General features: G+C 42.8%; 1 protein-coding gene across 1 annotated transcript; it reads right to left on the bottom strand.

Annotated features, from left to right (window-relative positions):
• Window positions 1–7,916: 7,916 nt before the first annotated feature.
• LOC116639072 (centromere protein K-like) lies at window positions 7,917–8,739 on the bottom strand. The gene has a single exon (XM_032415187.1). The coding sequence runs from the start codon at window positions 8,601–8,603 to the stop codon at window positions 7,917–7,919; it is 687 nt and encodes a 228-aa protein (XP_032271078.1). The 5' UTR covers window positions 8,604–8,739.
• Between the last annotated feature and the right edge of the window lie 12,799 nt (window positions 8,740–21,538).

Raw genomic sequence — 21,538 nt, 5'->3', positions numbered from 1 at the left:
CTTCTTACATCTCTCTTTTCACACAAACCTCTTTATTTTACTTTTTTAAAAAGATTTTATTTATTTATTTGACAGAGAGAGACACAGCAAGAGAGGGAACACAAGCAGGGGGAGTGGGAGAGGGAGAAGCAGGCTTCCCCCTGAGCAGGGAGCCCGATGCGGGGCTCGATCCCAGGATCCTGGGACCATGACCTGAGCCGAAGGCAGATGCTTAATGACTGAGCCACCCAGGCGCCCCGACACACCCTCTTTAAACACAGCTTCAGACACATTCCCAGAGCCTTCAGCAGTGACATATTCCTCTCTACAACTAAGAACCTGAGAGTTGATCCTCAGATTTGTTCCTTGGTATGAACTCAACCACCTCTGAGCTTTATGGCCAGATGACAAGGCTTCTGGAATTCTATGACCAAGAGAGCTAGGCCTTGGGGGCTCTGAGGTCAGGGGAGAGGATGAAAATAAAGAGCATAGAGGGAGCTAGATTCTGCTTCTCACCTCCCCAAGACACCTAAGGGCACATTTCCGAAATTCTTCTCCCCACCAGCCAAAAGTTAAAAAAAAAAAAAAAGGGAAAGAACAGTCAGACCTTGATCTTAAATGAATTCCACTGGGCCCGTGACAGCCCATAAGGAAACTATATTTGCCAGTCTCCCTTGCAGCTAGATAGATAGCCTTGGGGCTAAATTCTGGCCAATAGGATGAGAGTGGTACAGATGCAACTCCTAATCCCTATCCTCTTCCTTCTGTCCTGCTGACTGGAATGTGGGTGCAGGGGCAGACCAACTGGGCTCAGACATAGGGAACATCCTATGGACGGCAGAACAGCAAGACAAAAGGATCCAGGTGTTTGCTAACTTGGCAGAGCAGAGCTGCTTTACCAGCTCTGACTTTAATATGAGAAAAATACATTCGTATCTTGTTTCAGCTCTTGTTATTTTCAGTCTTTGAAAGGAGAAGCCAAGCCTGTATCGCAACGGTGGCAGAGGCCTTGTGGCCCAGTGGTTCTCCAAAGAAGAGGTGTAGTTTTTTTTCCCCTGAGAAACATTCGGCAATGTCGGGAGACATTTTTGGCTGTCACATTTGTGGGCGTGGGGAGGAGGTTGCGGCTGACAGGTAGTGCGTAGAGGCCAGGGATGCTGCTAACCACCCTACAATGCATAAGAAAGTATTATGCAGCCCAAATATCAATGTGCCGAGGCTGATAATCCACAAAGCACTTCAATTAGTGGTGAAGGGAATCTAAGACACAGGTTGAGTGACTTGGCATCACACAAGTTTGTTATTGGGCTGGGGCAGCTGCCTAGTCCTCTTGATGCTCAGCTCACTGCTTTTTTATTTTTAACTGTAACTATACCATTTCACCACCCCAAAACCCAGATCCACTTTATTCTGTGTCTTCCCTGCTTATTTAATGGGAGAATAAAAAAGGAGACACAGAGTGTAAAGCAAAAAAGTCACACCCTTTTCTACCTAGAGTCAACAATGTTTTATCCCAAGCTTTGAGTGAACAACTCTTTGGTGTAGATCCTTAGACTGGATGCCAGTTTTAAATCTAGGTGGGAAATCAAGGCATATGTAAAAAGAAAGGCCAGGCAAAGCAATGGGGCACATGACCATGCACAAAGAGGGGCCCCTGCAATGTGTGGGTGGAGATGGGGAGAGGGCATCACGGTGGGCTGTGGTGGGCAGTGTTGGTGACAGAGCCAGGTCTCCCAGCCCTATAGACTTCCATCTGGATGTGACCGGTTTGGGACATCAGAATCCTCACCCAGGTTGTAAAATTATCTCTGCCCAGCCCCTGGGCCCAGGCTCCTTCCCTAGGAGTTGATAAAAGACATTTGTTATGGTGGACTGCTCAGCACCCCTCTTCTCCCTTCTTATGGTGCAGCGTTGTGCTTTTCCTTTGCAAAACTGCTCTGCCCCCATTCTATATGATTCTGGCAGGGATTCCAATTACAGCACCCTACTGGGTATCTTCTAGTTGTCTCTCCAGATCCTCTCTCCACTCTTCTCTGTGTCCCAGAAGCCTACCGACTGTAGCTTAGGCTGAGATAATGCTTCTAAGGCCCCTATGACAAAAAGTGTCCCTGCCCTGCTTATCCACAGTCCCCCTCAGATGCAAGAGCTAACCTGATAGATTTCCTCACTGAAGTGATGAGAGCTTCCCTGGGGAGCAGAAAAAACAAAACAAAACAAAAACAAAACACACCCAAGTTGAAAATCTACATTCAAATTATGCCTCCTTTTTTTTTTTTTTAAAGATTTTATTTATTTGACAGAAAGAGACACAGCGAGAGAGGGAACACAAGCAGGGGGTGTGGGAGAGGGAGAAGCAGGCTTCCCGCCAAGCAGGGAGACCGATGCGGGGCTCGATCCCAGGACCCTGGGATCATGACCTGAGCTGAAGGCAGCCGCTTAACGACTGAGCCACCCAGGTGCCCCTGCTTTTTTTTTTTCTTTTTCTTTTATTGAGTCACTTAACCTCTCTGAGCTTCATTTTTTTTTTCCTCTGGAAAACTGAGATAATGTCAGCTGCAGGAAATGGGTCTAGAATGGGTGGGACTTCAGTACCTGGGTGGTAGTGGTGGTGGTGGTACTGGGTGAACATTTTTTTCCTTTGGTGGTGAAGGGAGGTCTGAAATCGTCTTGGAAAGGTTAATATGCAGGTCCCCTGACAACTCCAGACCACAGGCATTTCCTGTCATCCTGGGGATGTGCCTGATGTGATTTTGAGGAAGGCATGGAGCCTGGCAGTGACAGACAGAATCTGGAGCACTCACCCAGGGCCCTTCTTATTCAGAGGCAGCTTGTCCTGCCACGTGCCTCTCGCCCTGGGATGTGCTCACATTTTGAATGTGCTTCCTGAGAGGGCCCCTTGTTGTGATCCTGCGAAGTTGGCCCTGAGAAGGCTCCCTTGCCCTCCACCAGGAGGGCTTCCCATCTCCCCTTCAACTGCAGGGAGTCATGTTACAAGGGCAGTGGTGCTTTGAGAGGCAGAAGGAGCCCAGTGACTGCCTGACTTAATCATTTGCGGTGTCGTAAATAACCCTGATGACCCAGTGCCTGTGGTATCACTTTCAGGAAGTCATTGGTTGGTTTCAAGCTTGCCCTTTCTAGCCAATAAAGGCAAATCTTTCTGTGCACAGCACTAATTCCATGAACTGGTGCTAGACTGCATTGTGTCCCTTCAAAATTCATATGATGAGTTCCTAACCCCAATGTGATGGTATTTGGAGATGGGGTCTTTGGGAGAAAATTAGGTCTAGATGAGGTCATAAAGGTAGGGCCTTCATGGTGAGTTTAGTACCCTTATAAGGGAGATACCAGAGAGCTTGGATGCTCCCTCCTCCCCTTCTCTTCCACCCTCTTCCCTCCTTCTCTCTCTCTCTCTCTACACACACACACACACACACACACACAGAGGAAAAGCCATATGAGCACACAGTAAATGGCAGACATCTGCAAGCCAACAGGAGGGCTCCCACTAGAACCCATTCATGCTGGCACCATAATTTCAGACTTCTAGCCTCTAGAATTCTGAAAAAATAAATTTCTGTGTTTTTTTTTTAAAGACTGAGTGAAAGGACCCAGAAGATGTTTCATGTAATACTTGCCCAGAGAGAAAAGCAGAAATTCTGTAGACACTACAAGAAATTCCCCCAAAGATCAAGACATGGCACCAGCAGGGCAAGCAGGCATCTTCCTGCCTCTTCCTTTGTCACTCTTTCTCCCTTTAGCCACATTTCTCTACAGTTCTACCTCAGATTGATCCCATGTTAGCCCCGACATACGAGCCCCTCACAGCTTTGGGATGTGTCATTCATCTACTCTCAGCTGTTCCCACACACCTGCAATTTAGCTGTTAATCCTCCCCTGGCTCCTAGAAGAAACAGAGACACTCAAGGAGACATAGCAATTATCTTCATCCACACTTACTTTGATATTTAAGTTCTGCAATGTTTGTTTTAGCAGTGCTGCTTCACAAATAGGATTTCAGTGTGCCATATTGGTATTCCTATTTCCCAAACATGACTCCCGGAGGAAAGGGGTCTTGCTATTTCTTAACTACAGACCATGACCACAGTGGGTAACCACTCTATTTCTATCTTTTATGTGGTTGACCATACATTGTTAGTCCTAAAGCCAGACTTTGTGATTAGCTTTGAGACTTTGGGAACATTGCTTCTTTTCTCTGTGCCTCATTGTCATCATCTACAATAAAAAAGGGGAGGGGGTTGATTCGAATGTTGCTTTTTTATGTCCCTTTCTGCTCTAAGGGATTGAGTTTCTATCATTCTTCATAAAATGTCAAATGTCCTGGATTTGTATTCTCTTTGTTTCCACGAGTCAGTAAGTATTTTATTGTATTTTTCTAAATAACTATTTCATTAACAAGTATCGCTAATAATGTCTTTGCAATGGGAATATTAATAGATCAGATAGTGGGAGTAAGGCCATGTACCACAGGACATTGGTTATACAATAAAGAAGCAGGAGAGAGCCCTCTGGTGACTCCAGAAGGCAGGAAGACAAAGAAAGCTGGAAGGAAAACAGAACATGACACAGCATTGCAAAGGGTTTATGAAGAAAAAGGCACCCACCCACCCACCCACACACACACACACACACACACACGTGGAAACAGCTCTTCTCCATGTATAACCCTTTCCACAGCCAACAAAACAAGCAGTGGAAATTTCCAGCATGACAGACAAGCAGGTTCCAGTCATTAACTCTCTGCTTCCTGAACTTTTGCAAGGCTTCATGGTATTTGTAGGCTACCTCTGACCTTTGCTTTAGAAATTGTAAATTTTCCATGTCCTTTGTCAGCTGAGTGCTCTTTCTTTGTTAAATGATGGAAAACTTCCTAATATTTAAGTTCAATTGTTTGTTTCTTATTGAGACTCTACTGAGCTATATGGACGGATTTTTCAAAAATAACATTTTAAGAACACTAATGGATAGTACCAAATAGCAAATAGAAACATGTGCCCTGTGGCTGTCAGTATTGGTGTCAGTTTAGAAATGAGAATGTTTATTTTTGAACCAATGAATAGACTTGGATAAAACATGCACAATTATTATTCATCCTGCTTCCCCAGTGGGAAATGAAGGCTCACTGAGATTTCACTGATGGCTTTTTTATTTCCCTCTTTCCAAGCAAACAGCAGCTTGGGAGTGGAAGTGCTCTGAGCATTGGTTCAAAGAACTTCTGACTTCAGCTGCTACTGTCAAAGCCTTAGGACCAGAAATGGATGAAACTGACAGTTGCCCCAGGACAAACTACTAAAAATAGTAATGATTGAATACTTACTGTCTGCCAGGTACTGTGTTAAGTCCTTTATAAAGTAGATATATTATTCTCAACCTTGTTTTACATTTGAAGAAACCAGTTTAGAGAAGTCAAGCAGCTTGCTTGAGATCTTGTAGCTAGTAAGTGCAGAATCTGGATTGATTTCAGGTCATGCTAAATCTGGAGACTGAATTCTTAACCTCCTGCTGTACTATCTACTTGGAAAGCTCTTTTTTTTTTTTTTTAATCTATCAAGTATGAGATTTTCAGCACTACCCCTGTCCTCCCACACCCCTAATACCATTCAATTGGGCTATGAATGAGGGTTAAACCAAACAATTCAATTCTGTTTAATAAATGTGTCTTGAAATCCTACAATATTTAAGGCACCATGCTAAGCTATGCCATGGGGACTACAGAGATAAATAACCAAAGTCACAAAATTTATAGTCTGATGGTAGGGGGAAAACATTCCAACTTATAATTATAGTTGGAATGACAGGTATAAGCAGAATGTGATTGTATGATAGAAACAGCAGTAAGGGGTTGAGGAGAGCAAGACATACCTTTACATGGGAAGTCTGGGTTGCTTTCAGGGGATTCTTGCACTGGATTTTAAAGGATGGGTGGGACTTCAAACATTAGGATTGCATAGAGAGGGTATTCCAAGGAGAAGAAGCAGCAGGAACAAATGCAGTGGGACACAGCTAGGTCCCTGAGCTTACAGTTGGATTATCCTGAGTAGGTCAATGAGGCAGTAACCTACAAAACTATATGGTAGGCTGGTAGAGCCCATCCATGAGAGGAAATGCAATGGTTAGGCTTATGCCAGGCTGCTGGAGTCAGGAGGATCTACGAAACTCTCAAATAAAGGTACCCTCAGAAGGGTGGGGCTCAGGGCAGAGTCCCCTCTTCCCACCCAGAGCCACAGCAGTTTATGAATACCACCCCTGTGTGTGGTGGGCAAAACCACAGAGCCGACCTAGGTGGTAAATCACCTTGGTCCCCAGCATTGCACAGACCGACCCAGGGGCAAACAGGCCACTGGTGGGCAGGACACACCTGTCCGGTATATACTAGGTACACCTGGTTTGGTGTACTGCTGGCAGCTTTTTTGATTGGCCCAGCCTTAGAGATATTGATTTTTATAAAACATTTAAAAGGAGAGGTCCCGTAATGACTGAGCCACCCAGGCGCCCCTGTTGAATCACAGACCCGTACCTCTGAAACAAATAATACATTATATGTTAAAAAAAAAAAGAAGAAGAAGAAGAAGATAACAGGAAGGGAAAAATGAAGGGGGGGAATCAGAGGGGGAGACGAACCATGAGAGACTATGGACTCTGAGAAACAAACTGAGGGTTCTAGAGGGGAGGGGGTGGGGGGATGGGTTAGCCTGGTGATGGGTATTAAGGAGGGCACGTATTGCAATGAGCACTGGGTGTTATTCGCAAACAATGAATCATGGAACACTACATCAAAAACTAATGATGTAATGATGTATGGTGACTAACATAACATAATTTTAAAAAAATCTTAAAAAAAAAAAAGGAGAGGTCCCTTTTAAGGTGATCACAATATCCTGAAGCAAAGGAACCTTATATAGTTAAATTTTTTTTATTATTTGTAGTTTGTTGTATATATTTATGCTCAATTTACCATTCATAAACTGCTTATAGTTAATTCCATTAATGCATAGTTTGCTTTTTGAAATAATTTTTCTTGATGTCTTTATAGAGTCCCAAGTTAAAGAATCTCTTGAGTGGAAGAAATGGAATTGTATTTACTCATATGTTCTTTTAAAAGGTCTGGGATAATTCATAAGAACATAACAAAAGCAGTTAGCTGATGGGTTTTGGGGAAGGGGTGATGCAGAGAGGAAAAACCATGGAGATGACAGAGAACAGGGTTGACTTTTCACTGATTATCTTTTATATTTGTTCTTGTTTAACTCATGTGAATGTAATATCTCTGACAAAAATAACCAAATAAACCAATAAAAGAACTTCAAATAGCCCTATATTTTTGAAAATGCATAGATTATCTCTGGAAGGAGGACACCAAAGAAACTGATCACAAAAGTCATCTCCAGGGAGAACAGAGTGGCCCAGGGCAGGAAAAGGAAGGAGGCTTACTCTACTCCCTCACCTGTGAATACTGTGACATGGACCTTCGCAGAACCTGTTCCTCATACTGGAAATGCTTCTTGGCCTAAAGAAATAGTGTCTTCTCGGAATGGCTAATGCCTAAACTCTCATAATTTGAGTTTCACTTAGTTTAGAAATGGTTTCCTTCCGGTTTTTCTAGGAAGAATCACAACTTTGGTGACCATTTCCAGCCTAGCAAACATGTCAATGTCATAGTGGGAAAGTTCCAAGGAAAACAGAACTAACAACAAGAAATCCCTCCACCCTCCCCCTTTAAAAAAAATTTTTTTTTTTCCGAAGCATAACAATTTTATTTCTTTAAAATTTCTTGCAAATTAATTATTAGATGTTCCACTGTTTAACAGGTACTTTTTTCCAACATCCCATACTTTCTTCTATATCTGGATTCATTTTTTTCAATCCAATAGGAAAAAAAGAATGATGGTAAAATTTTCATAAGCAAAGCATTTGGCTGATTAGTTACTAAAGTATGGCCATTTTTTAACCTCTAACATTTCATGCAGTGTTATCAGCTGTGCAGTTGATTCTTGAATGTTTTTCTTTTTCTTTTTCACATTTCTATCAGGCAGAGGAAAATGATCTTCCAGAAACTCACCCAAGGTAATCAAGAGTTTCTCCTTATATTCTTTTATATCATGCATTTTAGTTTTCAGCTCATCAAAGATTCTTGATTCAGAAAATGTCACAACCTGATGTTTCAATTCACTGTGTAGTGCATTAAGAGATTGCAGTATCTGTTGTTGTTCATCCAACCACTGTTGCTCTCTTTCCAAGTCTTCCTTTAGCTTTTCATTCTTTGACTGAATAGTAGAGAGCACCAATTCAAGATCATGTCTCAATTTTTGGAGCTCTTCTTTGCCTAATGTTACAAGAACTTCTTCATTCAGTGGAATTATTCCAGGACTTTCTTTCTGCCATTGATTGAGTTCAGCAGTCAAACATTTCGCTTGCATAATTAATAATGACAGCTGAGCATTTGAATCAGTGAGTGTCTCAGTTCCAACAAGTGATAATTTTTTCTGACATTCTTCCACATCTTTCCACATTTCTTCACATTCTTTAATAAGTTCTTCTTCAGCATTTGTAACATCTTCCATGTCTGTAGTACTGTCTGGATCTAGATCTTGCTGATTCACTGACATATGCCTTGTAATAATTAGCCTTATAAGAAAAAAAGCTGTGTGACCTTGGGCAAGTCACTTAAACTGTCTGTGCCTCAGTTTCCTTATCACCACAGTGCCACGGACTTCAGGTCTTCTTCGCCGGGCGTAAACAAGGCTTCCTGGACTAGGACGTTTGCGCGCGCTGCTTGCTGATTGGATCTGCCTAAAAAAATTTTTTTGGGGGAGAAGAAGAAAAGAAAAAGTCTTAGAAAAAGGTTGCATTATATTCTTTTGTCTTTCAATTTTCCAGGTTTCTCCCAACCCCCACGCGAACATCTCCAAGTATTCGTGTGAAATAGTTTATTAGATCCTTTTCAGGATAGGGTTTAAAGCAGTATGGAAGGAATAGAGGTCACCAGACTCTGGGGAGGGGAAGGGGCCCTTCTGAGATACAACGTGTGAAAAGGAGAGGGGTTTACCTTGGGTCAAATCAACTGTACTGTTCTGAGAACAGTGTTTAACTAGAAAAGAAGTGTACTCACTTCTTTGGGCAATAATGCAGGAAAAACCTGTGGGTGTTGCAGGATGGGAGGGCAGTTGGGTGAAGGGGGAGCTGTTCTTACTGGCAGGTGGGGAATGCTGCTGTAAACAAGGCCCTGTTCGAGGAGGAAGGAAGTGTCTATCAGAGAGTTAGTAATGATCAAAGTTGCCCAGGAACATCCTTGTGCGTGAGATGAAGTTCACATTACCTTAAATATCTAAGAATATACATTTTTCTCAAATACTAGATGGTCTTATTCTTTTGTCCAGTAACTAAAGAATGTAGCTAAAAATTGTGAATTCCTCTAAAGGCTCAGATTTCCTAACTGGCAAAGGAATGCATACCTTCAACAAAATATGCTGGGTTTCTCTTTGAGGGACTTAAATTTACACAAGGGAATGATAAGGGGGAAATGTAAAAAACAAGCCTAGGTTGAGTGATCTGACATATTTTTTTTTTTGGATTGCAAAGTTTAATAGCTTGAAAAACAATTTCTAACTTCAGTTTTGTGCGTAGGCATGGTTTTGTGATTTCTCTCTATGGCTGAAGCAATATGAAAATGCAGCTTTCATCTGGTCACTGATCCTGATCAGGGAGCTCTAAAGGTTCTCTATTTCCTACTAGATCAAACTTACTGCCCTTCCTTGCTTGCAGTGTTTTCTGCAATATGGTCCTGAATTTACTCAGTCACTTCCATGACACCACAGCAAGTCACCCCTGCTCTATTTAGTTTTGGTTTCTTCACAGTCTCCAGACAACATACTTTCTCCCATCTCCCACTCACATCCTCCTCTTGCCTGCTGACCTGTTCACTTCCTTCCTTCAAGAACCAAGCCAAATTCAAATTTCCATGAAGATGGTCTTAAGTGGCAAAGCCTTTGTTTGTCTCTCTTCTGAATAGCACATGTCTTATGCAGCTATGGGACTAAGCCATGTCTACTTCTAGGCTTAGTCCCATGGCTAAGTCTAAGCCATGTCTACTTATGGGACTAAGCCATGTCTACTTCTAGGATTCTGACATGTCTGTGTTGACAGGTGAATAGGTCTATTTGCATGAAATGAAAAGATGCTGTCCAAGACAACAGGGCTGGAGCCTCCTGGTAAAGACACATCCAAGTTAGAGTCAAGGTGGACAGACAAGGTTGGCCAAACCTTTGGCTTCAGAGGGAAGAAGCAATGCTGGGTACTTCATAGTGTTTGTCATTCACATTTTCTTCTGCCCCCATGCCACCTTCATTGGGATTCCATTAATAGAGTGTGAAATGAATGGTGAAGAGAGGCATTCAGGTGAAGTTTCTCATTTGAATCCCAGTGCTGTGGCATTCTGAGAACTCAAGGCCATCCTATCAATTCCTTAGGGAGATGGTCGTACCTGGTGAAAGTTGGCAGTGCCCATAAGGAAGGGTTGCCAGATAAAATATTGGGTGCCCTATTAAATGTGAATTTCAGGGGTGTCTGGGTGGCTGATTTGGTTAAGTGTCCGACTCTTCATTTCCACTCAGGTCATAGTCTCAGGGTCATGAGATCGATGCCCATGTCGGGCTCCACACTCAGCAGGGAGTCTGCTTGAGATTCTCTCTCTCTTCCTCTCCCCCTGACCCCCCCCCCACTAATGCTCAATAAATAAATAAATAAATAAATAAATAAATAAACAAACAAATAAAATCTTGAAAAAATGTGAATTTCAGATAAGCAAGAAATAGCTTTTTAGTATATCTCATGTAACATTTGGGGCATATTTATACTAAAAATTATTTGTTGTTTATCAAATTCAATTTTAACTGGTTGTCCTGTAGTTTCATTGGTAAATGTAGCAACCCTACTAAGAGGGACAGTGGTGCCTGATAAAGGGTAAAAGTCCACTGGGGTTCAATAGAATCTAGAGGAAGGAATCCAGATATGATAACTAGGCAGTTGGCCTGCTTCTCTTTCTGAATAAAAAGACAAAGCACTGAGAAGAGAAAGCCTCTTGACCCTTCCACTTGCTTCATGTCTTTGAATTACTCATGATGCCTGGAGTGATGACAGCCATCTAGAGGTCATGGGCTATAAGTAGGAGGATGAAAAGCCAAGATACCATGGACAGTGAAGCAAAAGGTTGCAAAGAGCTTGGGTCTTTTAAGACATTGTTGAGCTTCATCCAAGGAGGTTCAACCTTCCCTGAGACAACTTTGGGTTGGATCCATACTTGAATAACATTCAAATTCTGTTAGGAAGAAAGAAGGAGGAAATGGATGCTGGGTAGGTTAGCAACAATGTCACTAACAATGTAACCAGCAACCAGTGGATAGTCCTTCTGTAGACATTGTTTCTTTAGGCCTTGATTACTGACCAAAGAACACTAGGATTTTAAATATAGGTACAGAAATTAGAAGTCTAGGAAGAAAAAGAAGATAGGAAGTATATGCAATAAATGTGCTGGTATTCCCTTTTCCTCATTTTTTGTGTTTAATAGACTACCAATGTGGTTGAATGTCAAGCATAGCTGACATGGTTAAAAAAAATTAAATGATTAACTTATTCCCTATAAGATCCCTGCTCATATATTCTTCCTTCATCCACACAGGGCCACTTGATCCCCTATAACCATCACTCCCATCTCCTCTTGTATGTACTTCCCTACCTCAGTCACTGGAAAATATCTTTTCAGTAGTCAGGGAGAATTTAAGGACCCATAGCAGACTCAATAGCCCAAGTGTAGTCAACTTTGCTACTTATCAGTCATTCTCTGAACTCATACTAAGCTTCATGTCTGACCGCCTACCTCTAGATTTCTGAGAGTTGTGAAACATTCATGTTTTTGTTGCTTAAGACACTGTCAAGTGTTCTATTACCTGCAGACAGAAGCATCCCTAGCTGATAGAGAAGCTGCCAAGTTCTTGTTCATGAGCGTAAGTGAGACACCCTTTATCAACTTTCAGAAATGTTCAGGGGAAGCTTTCCAGGAAAGTAGAGTCCTAAATTATCAGGTAATGGAGAGAGCCAACCAAATATGGGTTACACTTGGCATCTCTATCGAAAAGTTGATACTGGATCTGAGTGAGCATCAAGCCTCCATGAGGACTTCAGCTCCTGAGAGCCCAGAGACTTTCCTTTTTATTCCCATCCCTCAACTGCATGACTCAATACACATTTATTAATTGACTAATTAAAGAATTTAATTGATTTATGGAGGATTTCCAACTTAATCTAAACCTGGAAGGGAGGATTTGAAAGGTGGTGTGGAGAAAGAATACTGTGGGTTAGGAGATATAAGAACAGAGGTCCTGGAACTGGTCATTAGCACAGCATGTTTGGTGCGTAAGGATTAGATCCCCTGAAAAGGATTAGTAAGAGTTTTATGACTGGGAGGACGAAATGTTACTGCTGGATACATTGCTAGGTATTTGGGGCTGGTGCAATAGATCACTAGGAACCTAGGAATCACGAGGACTAGTGGAGAAATGCAAGGACAGAGATATCTTAGGGAAGTTCATTAGTCAGAAGCCCATAAGACCTATTAAAAGAAAGACATTGGTAACTAGAAAGGCAGTTAGGGGGTTCTTAAAGTGATTGAGGAATGGATTATAGTGGTGATAAGGAAGCAGGTGGGAAAAAAGTGAATCCTAGAAAGTTTGGTTGAAGAACTGACAGAAGGCAAGAGAAAAAAAATGCTAACATTTACTTGGTGCCTACTTCATACCAAGCATTTCACATACACTGCCCCATTTAGTGAGCTATATTATTATACTCTCCATCCGGGGGGGGGGGGGGGCGCAATCTGTAAACATGTAACAATTTTACAGAGGGACAATAGTTCTAATAGAAGTGTATATGAGAAAGCTATTTGGGTATCTAGGAAAGAGGCATGGACCTAAGGAATGTCTTGAAAGATGCATGAAAATTTAACAGAAAAGTCTGAGGAGAACATTCCGGACAGATGGATGGTATGTGCATAGCCATATCTTTGGCAAAATCTTTGCATGTGGTGTCTTCTGGAGAATTCATTAGTACCAAGGAGTTTCTCTGAGATATTTGACTGAGATATTTGCAGGTCAGGGCAGAGGGGCTTTTTGGGACCCTTAAATAATACCTGCCAATTTGGCATCTTAGAAAAACTATAGCTATAGCCAGTAGTGGAAACATCTCCAGAGATTTCTGCTGGAAATAATGCTCCATGATGTGATGATGCAAGAAGGTGGGAAAGTACTGAAGTTCTTCCATGTCCTTCATCTCTCCACACTTCCCAGGATTCTCCAGGGACACCTGCCTCTCCCCATGACCCCCAACCCAACCTGTTTTCCTATCCATGCTAGGGGCTACACATATTCTGAGCACAAAGAGCTAGGCAGCATCCTCTATGTCCCTCATCTATTTGCTCTTGGGGCTGACTTTGCAGACTGTTCCTCTGTCCCCTTCCTGAATATTGAAGACCACCCTTCTCATGATGCCCTGTGGCTGTGGCTTTCTGACATTTGGTCTGGAGTCCCTGGGCCATGACAGCAGAGACCTCCTGCTCAAACCCTCCAGGGTTCAGGACATTGCTTGTTTTTTGTTTTTTGTTCTTTTTTCCTCTCTCTCTGCTGTCCTTGGAGATAGGCAGGAGACCTCAGATAACCCTAATATCAGGAGGGATCATCTCCATCTCAAAAAAAAAAATGCTCTAGTTCTGGGAGAGGTAGGTGGACTGGCTACAGATGCACTCCCTGTCATGTCCCCTTACTTGACCAGTTGGAACCTTGCTCTGTGGCATTTGGGGAAGATAAGGAGTCTTCTACAATTTGTTCAAAAGTTAGCAAAGGCTTCCATGTTTCTACTCTAATTCTGCTGCCACTTCAAACCTATTTTTCAAAACATCACGAATATTAACATTCTCTTCATATTACTCTTCCTTCAAATAATTTCTAAGGAATGTGCCCAAATGGCACAGGAGTAGGAGTCAGGAGAGTCAGAAGTCTGCAGACCTCACTTTTGGCTTGACTTCAGCCTCTATCCCTCCATTCTATACCCTTGAGCAAGACATCACTTTTTCAAACCTTATTTTCCCCATTTGTTAAAGAGATGCAATGGAAAAAAGATAGTCTCTTCAATAAATGGTGCTGGGAAAATTGGACAACTATATACAGAAGAATGAAACTCGACCATCCTCTAACACCATACACAAAGATAAACTCAAAATGGATGAAAGACCTCAATGTGAGACAGGAATCCATCAAAATCCTAGAGGAGAACATAGGCAGTAACCTCTTTGATATCGGCCACAGCAACTTCTTTCAAGATTCATCTCCAAACGCTAGTGAAACAAAAGCAAAAATGAATTTTCGGGACTTCATCAAGATAAAAACTTCTGCACAGCAAAGGAAGCAGTCAATAAAACAAAGAGGCAACCCACAGAATGGGAGAAGATATTTGCAAGTGACACTACAGATAAAGGGCTGGTATCCAAGATCTATAAAGAACTTCTCAAACTCAACACCCAAAAAATAAATAATCAAGTCAAAAAATGGGCAGAAGACATGAACAGACACTTCTCCAAAGAAGACATACAAATGGATAACAGACACATGAAAAAATGTTCATCATCATTAGCTATCAGGGAAATTCAAATCAAAACCACATTGAGATACCACCTTACAGCAGTTAGAATGGCAAAAATGGACAGGGAAAGAAACAACAAATGTTGGAGAGGTTGTGGAGAAAGGGGAACCCTCTTACACTGTTGGTGGGAATGCAAGTTGGTACAGCCACTTTGGAAACAATGTGGAGGTTCCTCAAAAATTAAAAATATAGCTACCCTATGACCCAGCAATTGCACTCCTGGGTATTTACCCCAAAGACACAGATGTAGTGAAAAGAAGGGCCATATGCACCCCAATGTTCATAGCACCAATGTCTGCAACAGCCAAACTGTGGAAAGAGCCGAGATGCCCTTCAATAGATGAATGGATAAAGAAGATGTGGTCCATATATACAATGGAATATTACTCAGCCATCAGAAAGGATGAATACCCAACTTTTACATTAACATGGATGGGACTGGAGGAGATTATGCTAAGTGAAATAAGTCAAGCAGAGAAAGTCAATTATCATATGGTTTCACTTATTTGTGGAACATAAGGAATAGCATGGAGGACATTAGGAGAAGGAAGGGAAAAATGAATGGGGGGAAATCAGAGGGAGAGATGAACCATGAGAGACTATGGACTCTGAGAAACAAACAGGGTTTTAGAGGGTAGGGGGGTAAGGGGATGGGTTAGCCTGGTGATGGGTATTAAGGAGGGCACGTACTGCATGGAGCACTGGGTGTTATATGAAAACAATGAATCATGGATCACTATATCAAAACTAATGATGTATTGTATGGTGACTAACATAACATAATAAAATAAAAAAAAGATGCAACAGAGTCTGCTTCCACTCATTAGCATTTCTATGAGGACTGGATCTGGTTACATACATTATAGTGATATAGGAAGCATAAAATATGATAGATGAGCATTATCACCAGACAGCAAGACAAAGTAACTCTGGAGCCAGACTTTCTTTAAAGCCAGGGTTTTCCCCCTGGAAAATGAGGATAATGATGCAATCTGAAAGCTCCAAAATCCTCAAAGCTTGGGAATTAAAAGTTTTTTCACGAGTGGGGCACCCATACTTATTTGGTGGCAAGATTGACATGAGGGTTTTTATGGTCTTTGTCTAGCCCATTTGCTGCAGAAATCTCAATGTGCTTGCTTACTGGGTGCTGCCCCAGATCCCTTGGGAATCATTACATAGTATGCGATGCATGCACTGTACTATTTTTCTTAAAACACGAACAATTCAGAATTGGAAACACATTTGGCCTCAAGGAATTTAGATATGGGATTGTGGGCTTTGGTACCAAACTCACAGGGCTGTTGTGATGATTAAGTAAATAGATTCAGCATAGTGCCTGCCCCATGGTAGATGCTCAGCAAATACTAGCTGCCATTACTATTCCCTCCATTACTGCAGCCCTCAACATCTTTGAACAATTTCCGCTATTGCTCTAGACCTGTTTCCCTATTTGTGCCTATAACAATTTTTTAAAAGATTTTATTTATTTATTTGAGAGAGAGAGAGAGAGAGAGAAAGAGTAAGGAGGAGTGGCAGAGGGAGTGGGAGAAGCAGACTCCCCGCTGAGCAGGGAGCCCAATGTGGGGCTCGATCCCAGGACTCTGGGATCATGACTTGAGCCAAAGGCAGACATTTAACTGACTGAGCCACCCAGGTGCCCCTGTGCCTGTAACTATTAATGTCTAAAATTCTTTCCATTCAACCACTCAGCACTTGCCTTTCCTAAAGCTCCTGTCTTCCCAGTTGTCTGCCAAAATGCTGTCTTCATTTATTTATTTATTTATTTTTAAATGCTTGCATTTTCTTTTCTTTTCTTTTTTTTTAAGATTTTATTTATTTATTTGACAGAGAGAGACAGTGAGAGCAGGATCACAAGCAGGGGGAGAGAGAGAAGGAGAAACAGGCTTCCCGCAGAGCAGGGAGCCCGATGCGGGGCTCGATCCCAGGACCCTGGGATCATGACCTGAGCCGAAGGCAGACACTTAACAACTGAGCCACCCAGGCGCCCCTGCTGTCCTCATTTAGAACAGAAAGTTCTCCCTGTAGTCACCTGAGGTCCCCTCCATCTGCCTTCGTGGTAATTAGTTGGATGGTTTGCTTGTGGGTAAAGGAGGCTGGGAGAGAGTTCTAGAACGTATCCCACTGGCAGGTCTCAGACTCCTAGCTCACCCTGACATACTTCCCATTGGCTGTGTGGCTGGGATCCTATAGGGGTGGGTGCAGCTCCTCCCCCTTTAGAAAATTTACTTCCACCTTTCTGGACCCCACTTTCACATGGTTAAAGCACAACAGTCAGCCTAGATGATAGCTTTATGCCTCTTAGCTCCCTCAAATCCTACCTCCTGTGATGCTGCCTAGAGATGTTGTCTTTGCATGCTGGGGAACCACATCCTCCATACCTTCAGTCGTCAGCTGATGTTGAAGGGGGAATGAAAGCTGCTTCTCTTCTGCTCTGAGTATATCCAGCCTCAAGAGGGGCCACATGCAAGGCATTTGCAAACCTTGTTACCAAGGAAACTAGATCCTCTTTCCCCAGCTTTCTGGGCACTGAAACTAACCTGACTGTAGGAACAGGCTCTGGGTCATCTCCTGGACAGAATTAGAGATGAATTGGACAGTCTCAAGTTTAAGGAGATCCAGCCTGGTAACTAGGGGCTGCAGGCAGTGTTGCCATCCACTCATTAATGTCAGAGGCCCAGCAGCACAGTGACCAGCATTGGAAATCTGGTCAATAGACAGAAGGACCCTACTAGTGGTGAGAGAGGCTGTTGGAGAAGCAGGAGAGGGAGAGAGAGGGATGCTGGGAAGTGGTGAGGCTTCAGGTCAAGACTCTAGTTAGGAGGGAGACTGAGGTATGAGGGAGGATGGGTGATAAGAGGGGAAACAATGGAAGCCTGGTGCTGTGGATGGGGTCACCCAATGGTGGGGAGGAAGCACATAACCCTCAAATGCATGGGCCCCCAGGGCTCTTCCCTGGAGCACCAAATACTGCCATGTTGCACAAGACACTAGTAACTGCCCGACTTGTCTCCTCTTTATCATTACAAAGAGGACCCCAATTTTGTTTCAGAAACAATGTAATCAATTAGAAAACTAATATCCCCAGAGTCCCAGTTGTGTTTGCTAAGATATAAGCAGAAATCCCTGGGAGGAGCTGTGGGAAAACCTGGGGAAAGGGTTGATGTAGCAGGCACATGCATTTGCCCTTCACCCTTGCCCCTTTTTTCTGCCTGAGATTCAGACAGGACACTGAAAGAGAAACAGCCATCTGGTGAGTGGGAAGTCCAAAGCCAGAAGCTAAGCTGGGCGGGGCTGGAAGCTGAAGGAAGCCTGAGACCCTGATGGCACTGAGAGCCACAGGACAGCCCTGAAAATGGTACTGCAGCTTCTTGTCATGTGGGAAAAATGAACTCTTGTTTGGCTAATCTACTGTAGTTGAGCTCTGTTTTATGTAGACGGACCCAGTCCTAACAGACACACATATCTGGCTTACTGGGTTGTTGGGAGGATTTGATGAGATGCCTCAGCAGACTCTGAGGGTTGAGGTGAACCCAGCAGAGATTGCTGAGCACTCAGAATCCAACTTTGGGAACTTGTCCTATTCTTAAGCCCCTGTAGGTGGTGGACACCTAAGCCACTGATACACTTCCTGTCCCCAACTTGATTAACTAACTCCAGACTTAGTGGGGCAGGTTAATCCTGTGACCACAATGGGGATGTGTCAGTAAATCCAGCTGCAGGGAAACAGTTTAGAAAAACCAGAGGAAGCAAGGCAGAGGATGATGTGCATTGTGGCTTACTGAAAGTCCATCTGCACTTCTAGAAAAAATGTCTCTGCTTATATGCTATCAATGGTGGTTCAGTAGCACCTTCTTCACATTCAGAGTAGCTTTCATTCATTCGTCAAATACTTCCTGGGTGCTTACATTGTGTCAGGTACTGTATTCGGTGCTGGAGATACAAAAGTGAGTCAGATACGATCTTTGACCTCAAGCATCTTCTCTGGGTACCAATTTTTTATTTTTGTTTTAATTTTATTTTTTTTTAGAAAATGGGGCCAAAAGGTGAAGGGTACACTTGAGTTAAATATGAGGGAAGAAAAAGCTCTGACTACTGACATTTTTGTCATTTTGTATGTTCTGACTGATGCTGTAAGAATAATGTACACTGGGTTTTGGGAGGTGGGGGATATTTCCAATCTAGCCTGGAGTGGAAAGTTACTGGTATGCTCAGAAGTAAGCTTCCATAATTATGGACTGAGGTCAGACAATCTATAGAGAGTTCTCAATTTCTAGCATTTCCTTGGGCTGTGAGTAAACTACCACTGGACCCAGGTAAAACATGCTGTCTCCTTAAATGGAAAATACCCAGATGGTGGAAATTTTGTGTTATCTACAAATGGGAAACTATTAGGTCTTCAGTGATACCCACTGGGCCACACTCTGAACAGCTGACTAAAAAGATTGTACCAGCCCACCATTTTTCATTTTTAGCTGCTCCTCACTGGAGAGATATTTGGGTATGCATATATACCATATATCAGAATGCAGGTTCTCAGGTAAGAACACCTTTGAATCCTAACTCTGCTCCTTACCAGCTGGTAAGCAGCCAGGTAGTTACTTGACATCACCGAGTCAATCATTCCTACCACTTAGGGTTGTCATGAAGATTAAAAATAACATATTATACAAAGGATGGACAGTACTTGGCACAGAGTTAGAACTCAAAACATGTTACCTATGGGGAAAATGAGATGGGGATGGGGAGAGAGAGAATGGGAAATCTTTTCTCAGGGGGATGATCTGGGCTAGAGCCATTTACCCCCCAACAGACCTTCTTGTGCCATCTCTGTCCAGAAACAACCCATCCTCAGCAGACCCCAGAGACTGTTAAACCTCTGTTCTGCTGAATTCTGCTCCATTCACCTTCAAGCTGCTGGGGAATGTGGGGGCTCTCCAATTGTTTGAATGAAAACTGAATTTCAGTGGGCAGTTTTGGAGGGTCTGTGAAATGAGCAGGTCCGATGCCCCATCGGATGAATCTGTTTTGTGAGACTAGTTGAGGGTTTTCATGAAAGGCTTCCCTATGTAAATATATTAGTTTCCCCGTCTCTGCAATGGAGGTGATTGTCCTGACCTCCTCTGTTGGGGGGGGGGGTGGATTAAACCAAATGATAAGTACCTAGCATGATGATGGGGAGGAAGTAGGAGCTCCAGGAAGATTGCTCCATCCTTCCACATCCTTCCCTGCCCTGTTGTCATACTGCCCTAAACTGAGAGTATGACTGCCAGAGAGCTAACAACATGTGGCAGGAGGAATATAGGAATCCACTCTTAGCATCTTATACTTTAGTTGCAATTCATTTATCAGGCCAGCCAGGGCAATCCCTGGCCCAGTTCCATTCAGCCCCATGGCACACTAGAATTTCCGGGCAGCATTTTAAAAATTATTGATATTGAGCATGAATTCCCTTCCCCAAGTGAATCTGTCTTAATGAACAGCTCCTTGAAAGAATGAGTACCTCTCTGGTTTCAGTTTGTTCCTCTGCAAATTGAGAACAGAGAAGTAAAGTAACTCACTGGGTGCTGCACAGCTAGAGAAGGGCCCAGGTCTGCTGAAGCCCAGCTTAGGGCAGTCACCCCAACAGATACTGTCCTTAGTTAAAATTATGATATTCTGTCCATCATGGATTTTTTTTGCATTAATTTTGAGTTTGAAAATAGTGTATTAAAGTATTATATATCTTGATTTCAAGGTTTTTTGGCATCCCCTTAAATTTGTATTCAAGGTCATAGCCAAATGATGGGGAGTGCTCAAGAGAAAACTTCACATCATTTCCCTGGGTCCAGAAATTGCATCTAAAAAGGGACATGAACTGGCCATCTGTCCTTTTCCTTGGAAGGTCATGCTCAGTTTCACTAGGATTTTGTGCTGTGTTTCCAGGAGTGGTGATGGCCAGTCATGAGGATAAGGATGAGCTTCTGGTCTGTGGCAGAGTTGGACATAGGCCCAGTGAATTTCTGAGGCTTCTCTACAAGAAATCAGTTGAAAGTCATTTTAAGACTGGTTAGATTTCAACTGAGGGTTCTAGAGGGGAGGGGGTGGGGGGACAGGTTAGTCTGGTGATGGGTATTAAAGAGGGCACGTACTGAATGGAGCACTGGGTGTTATACGCAAACAATGAATCATGGAACACTACATCAAAAACTAATGATGTAATGTATGGTGATTAACATAACATAAAAAAAAAAAAGAAGACTGGTTAGATTTTGGCTGTGTCTCTTTTGCAGCCTAAGCAACAGATGAAATTCCTCCAGGAAGTATTCATTATTTAACTGCCACTAGCTTACAGTTAAGTTTTGGCTAGCTTGACATTTTCAGCCCATACTAATCTGAATTAGGTAATAAATGAGTGACAAGACCTGAACTATGCCCTCAGATACCATTAGACCAAAAGATAGTTGATTTGCCTGGAGGGAGCTCTGTGCTTATCAGGTCAGGAACCATGCTAATGGTTTGCAAAGGAAGCATTCCGGACAAGGCGGAGCTGCAGATGCAGGTGAAAAGTCTTTCCCTGAACCGGTAGACAGATACAGTGCGGGGCTCGCAGGTAGAGTCCTACCTGTCAGGCTACATGTGCCTCGGGGAGTGTCTTCAGTCATCTCAAAGGACATCGCTGAAATCTCAACAATTTCTCCAAACTCAACTTTACTTTTATTTCAATTCCCACTAGAACATAAGCTCCATAAGGACAAGAATTCTTGATGGTTTTGTTCCAGGCTATATCCTCAGCAATTAGAATGGTGCTTCACCTAAAATAAGGGCTGATGATCGTGTCACCCTCCTAATTACAGCT

Source organism: Phoca vitulina, unplaced genomic scaffold, assembly GCF_004348235.1.
Source record: "Phoca vitulina isolate PV1807 unplaced genomic scaffold, GSC_HSeal_1.0 scaffold17, whole genome shotgun sequence".
Taxonomy (NCBI): domain Eukaryota; kingdom Metazoa; phylum Chordata; class Mammalia; order Carnivora; family Phocidae; genus Phoca; species Phoca vitulina.
Note: the sequence above shows the minus strand (reverse complement) of the source record. Positions and strands in the feature narration are given on the sequence as shown.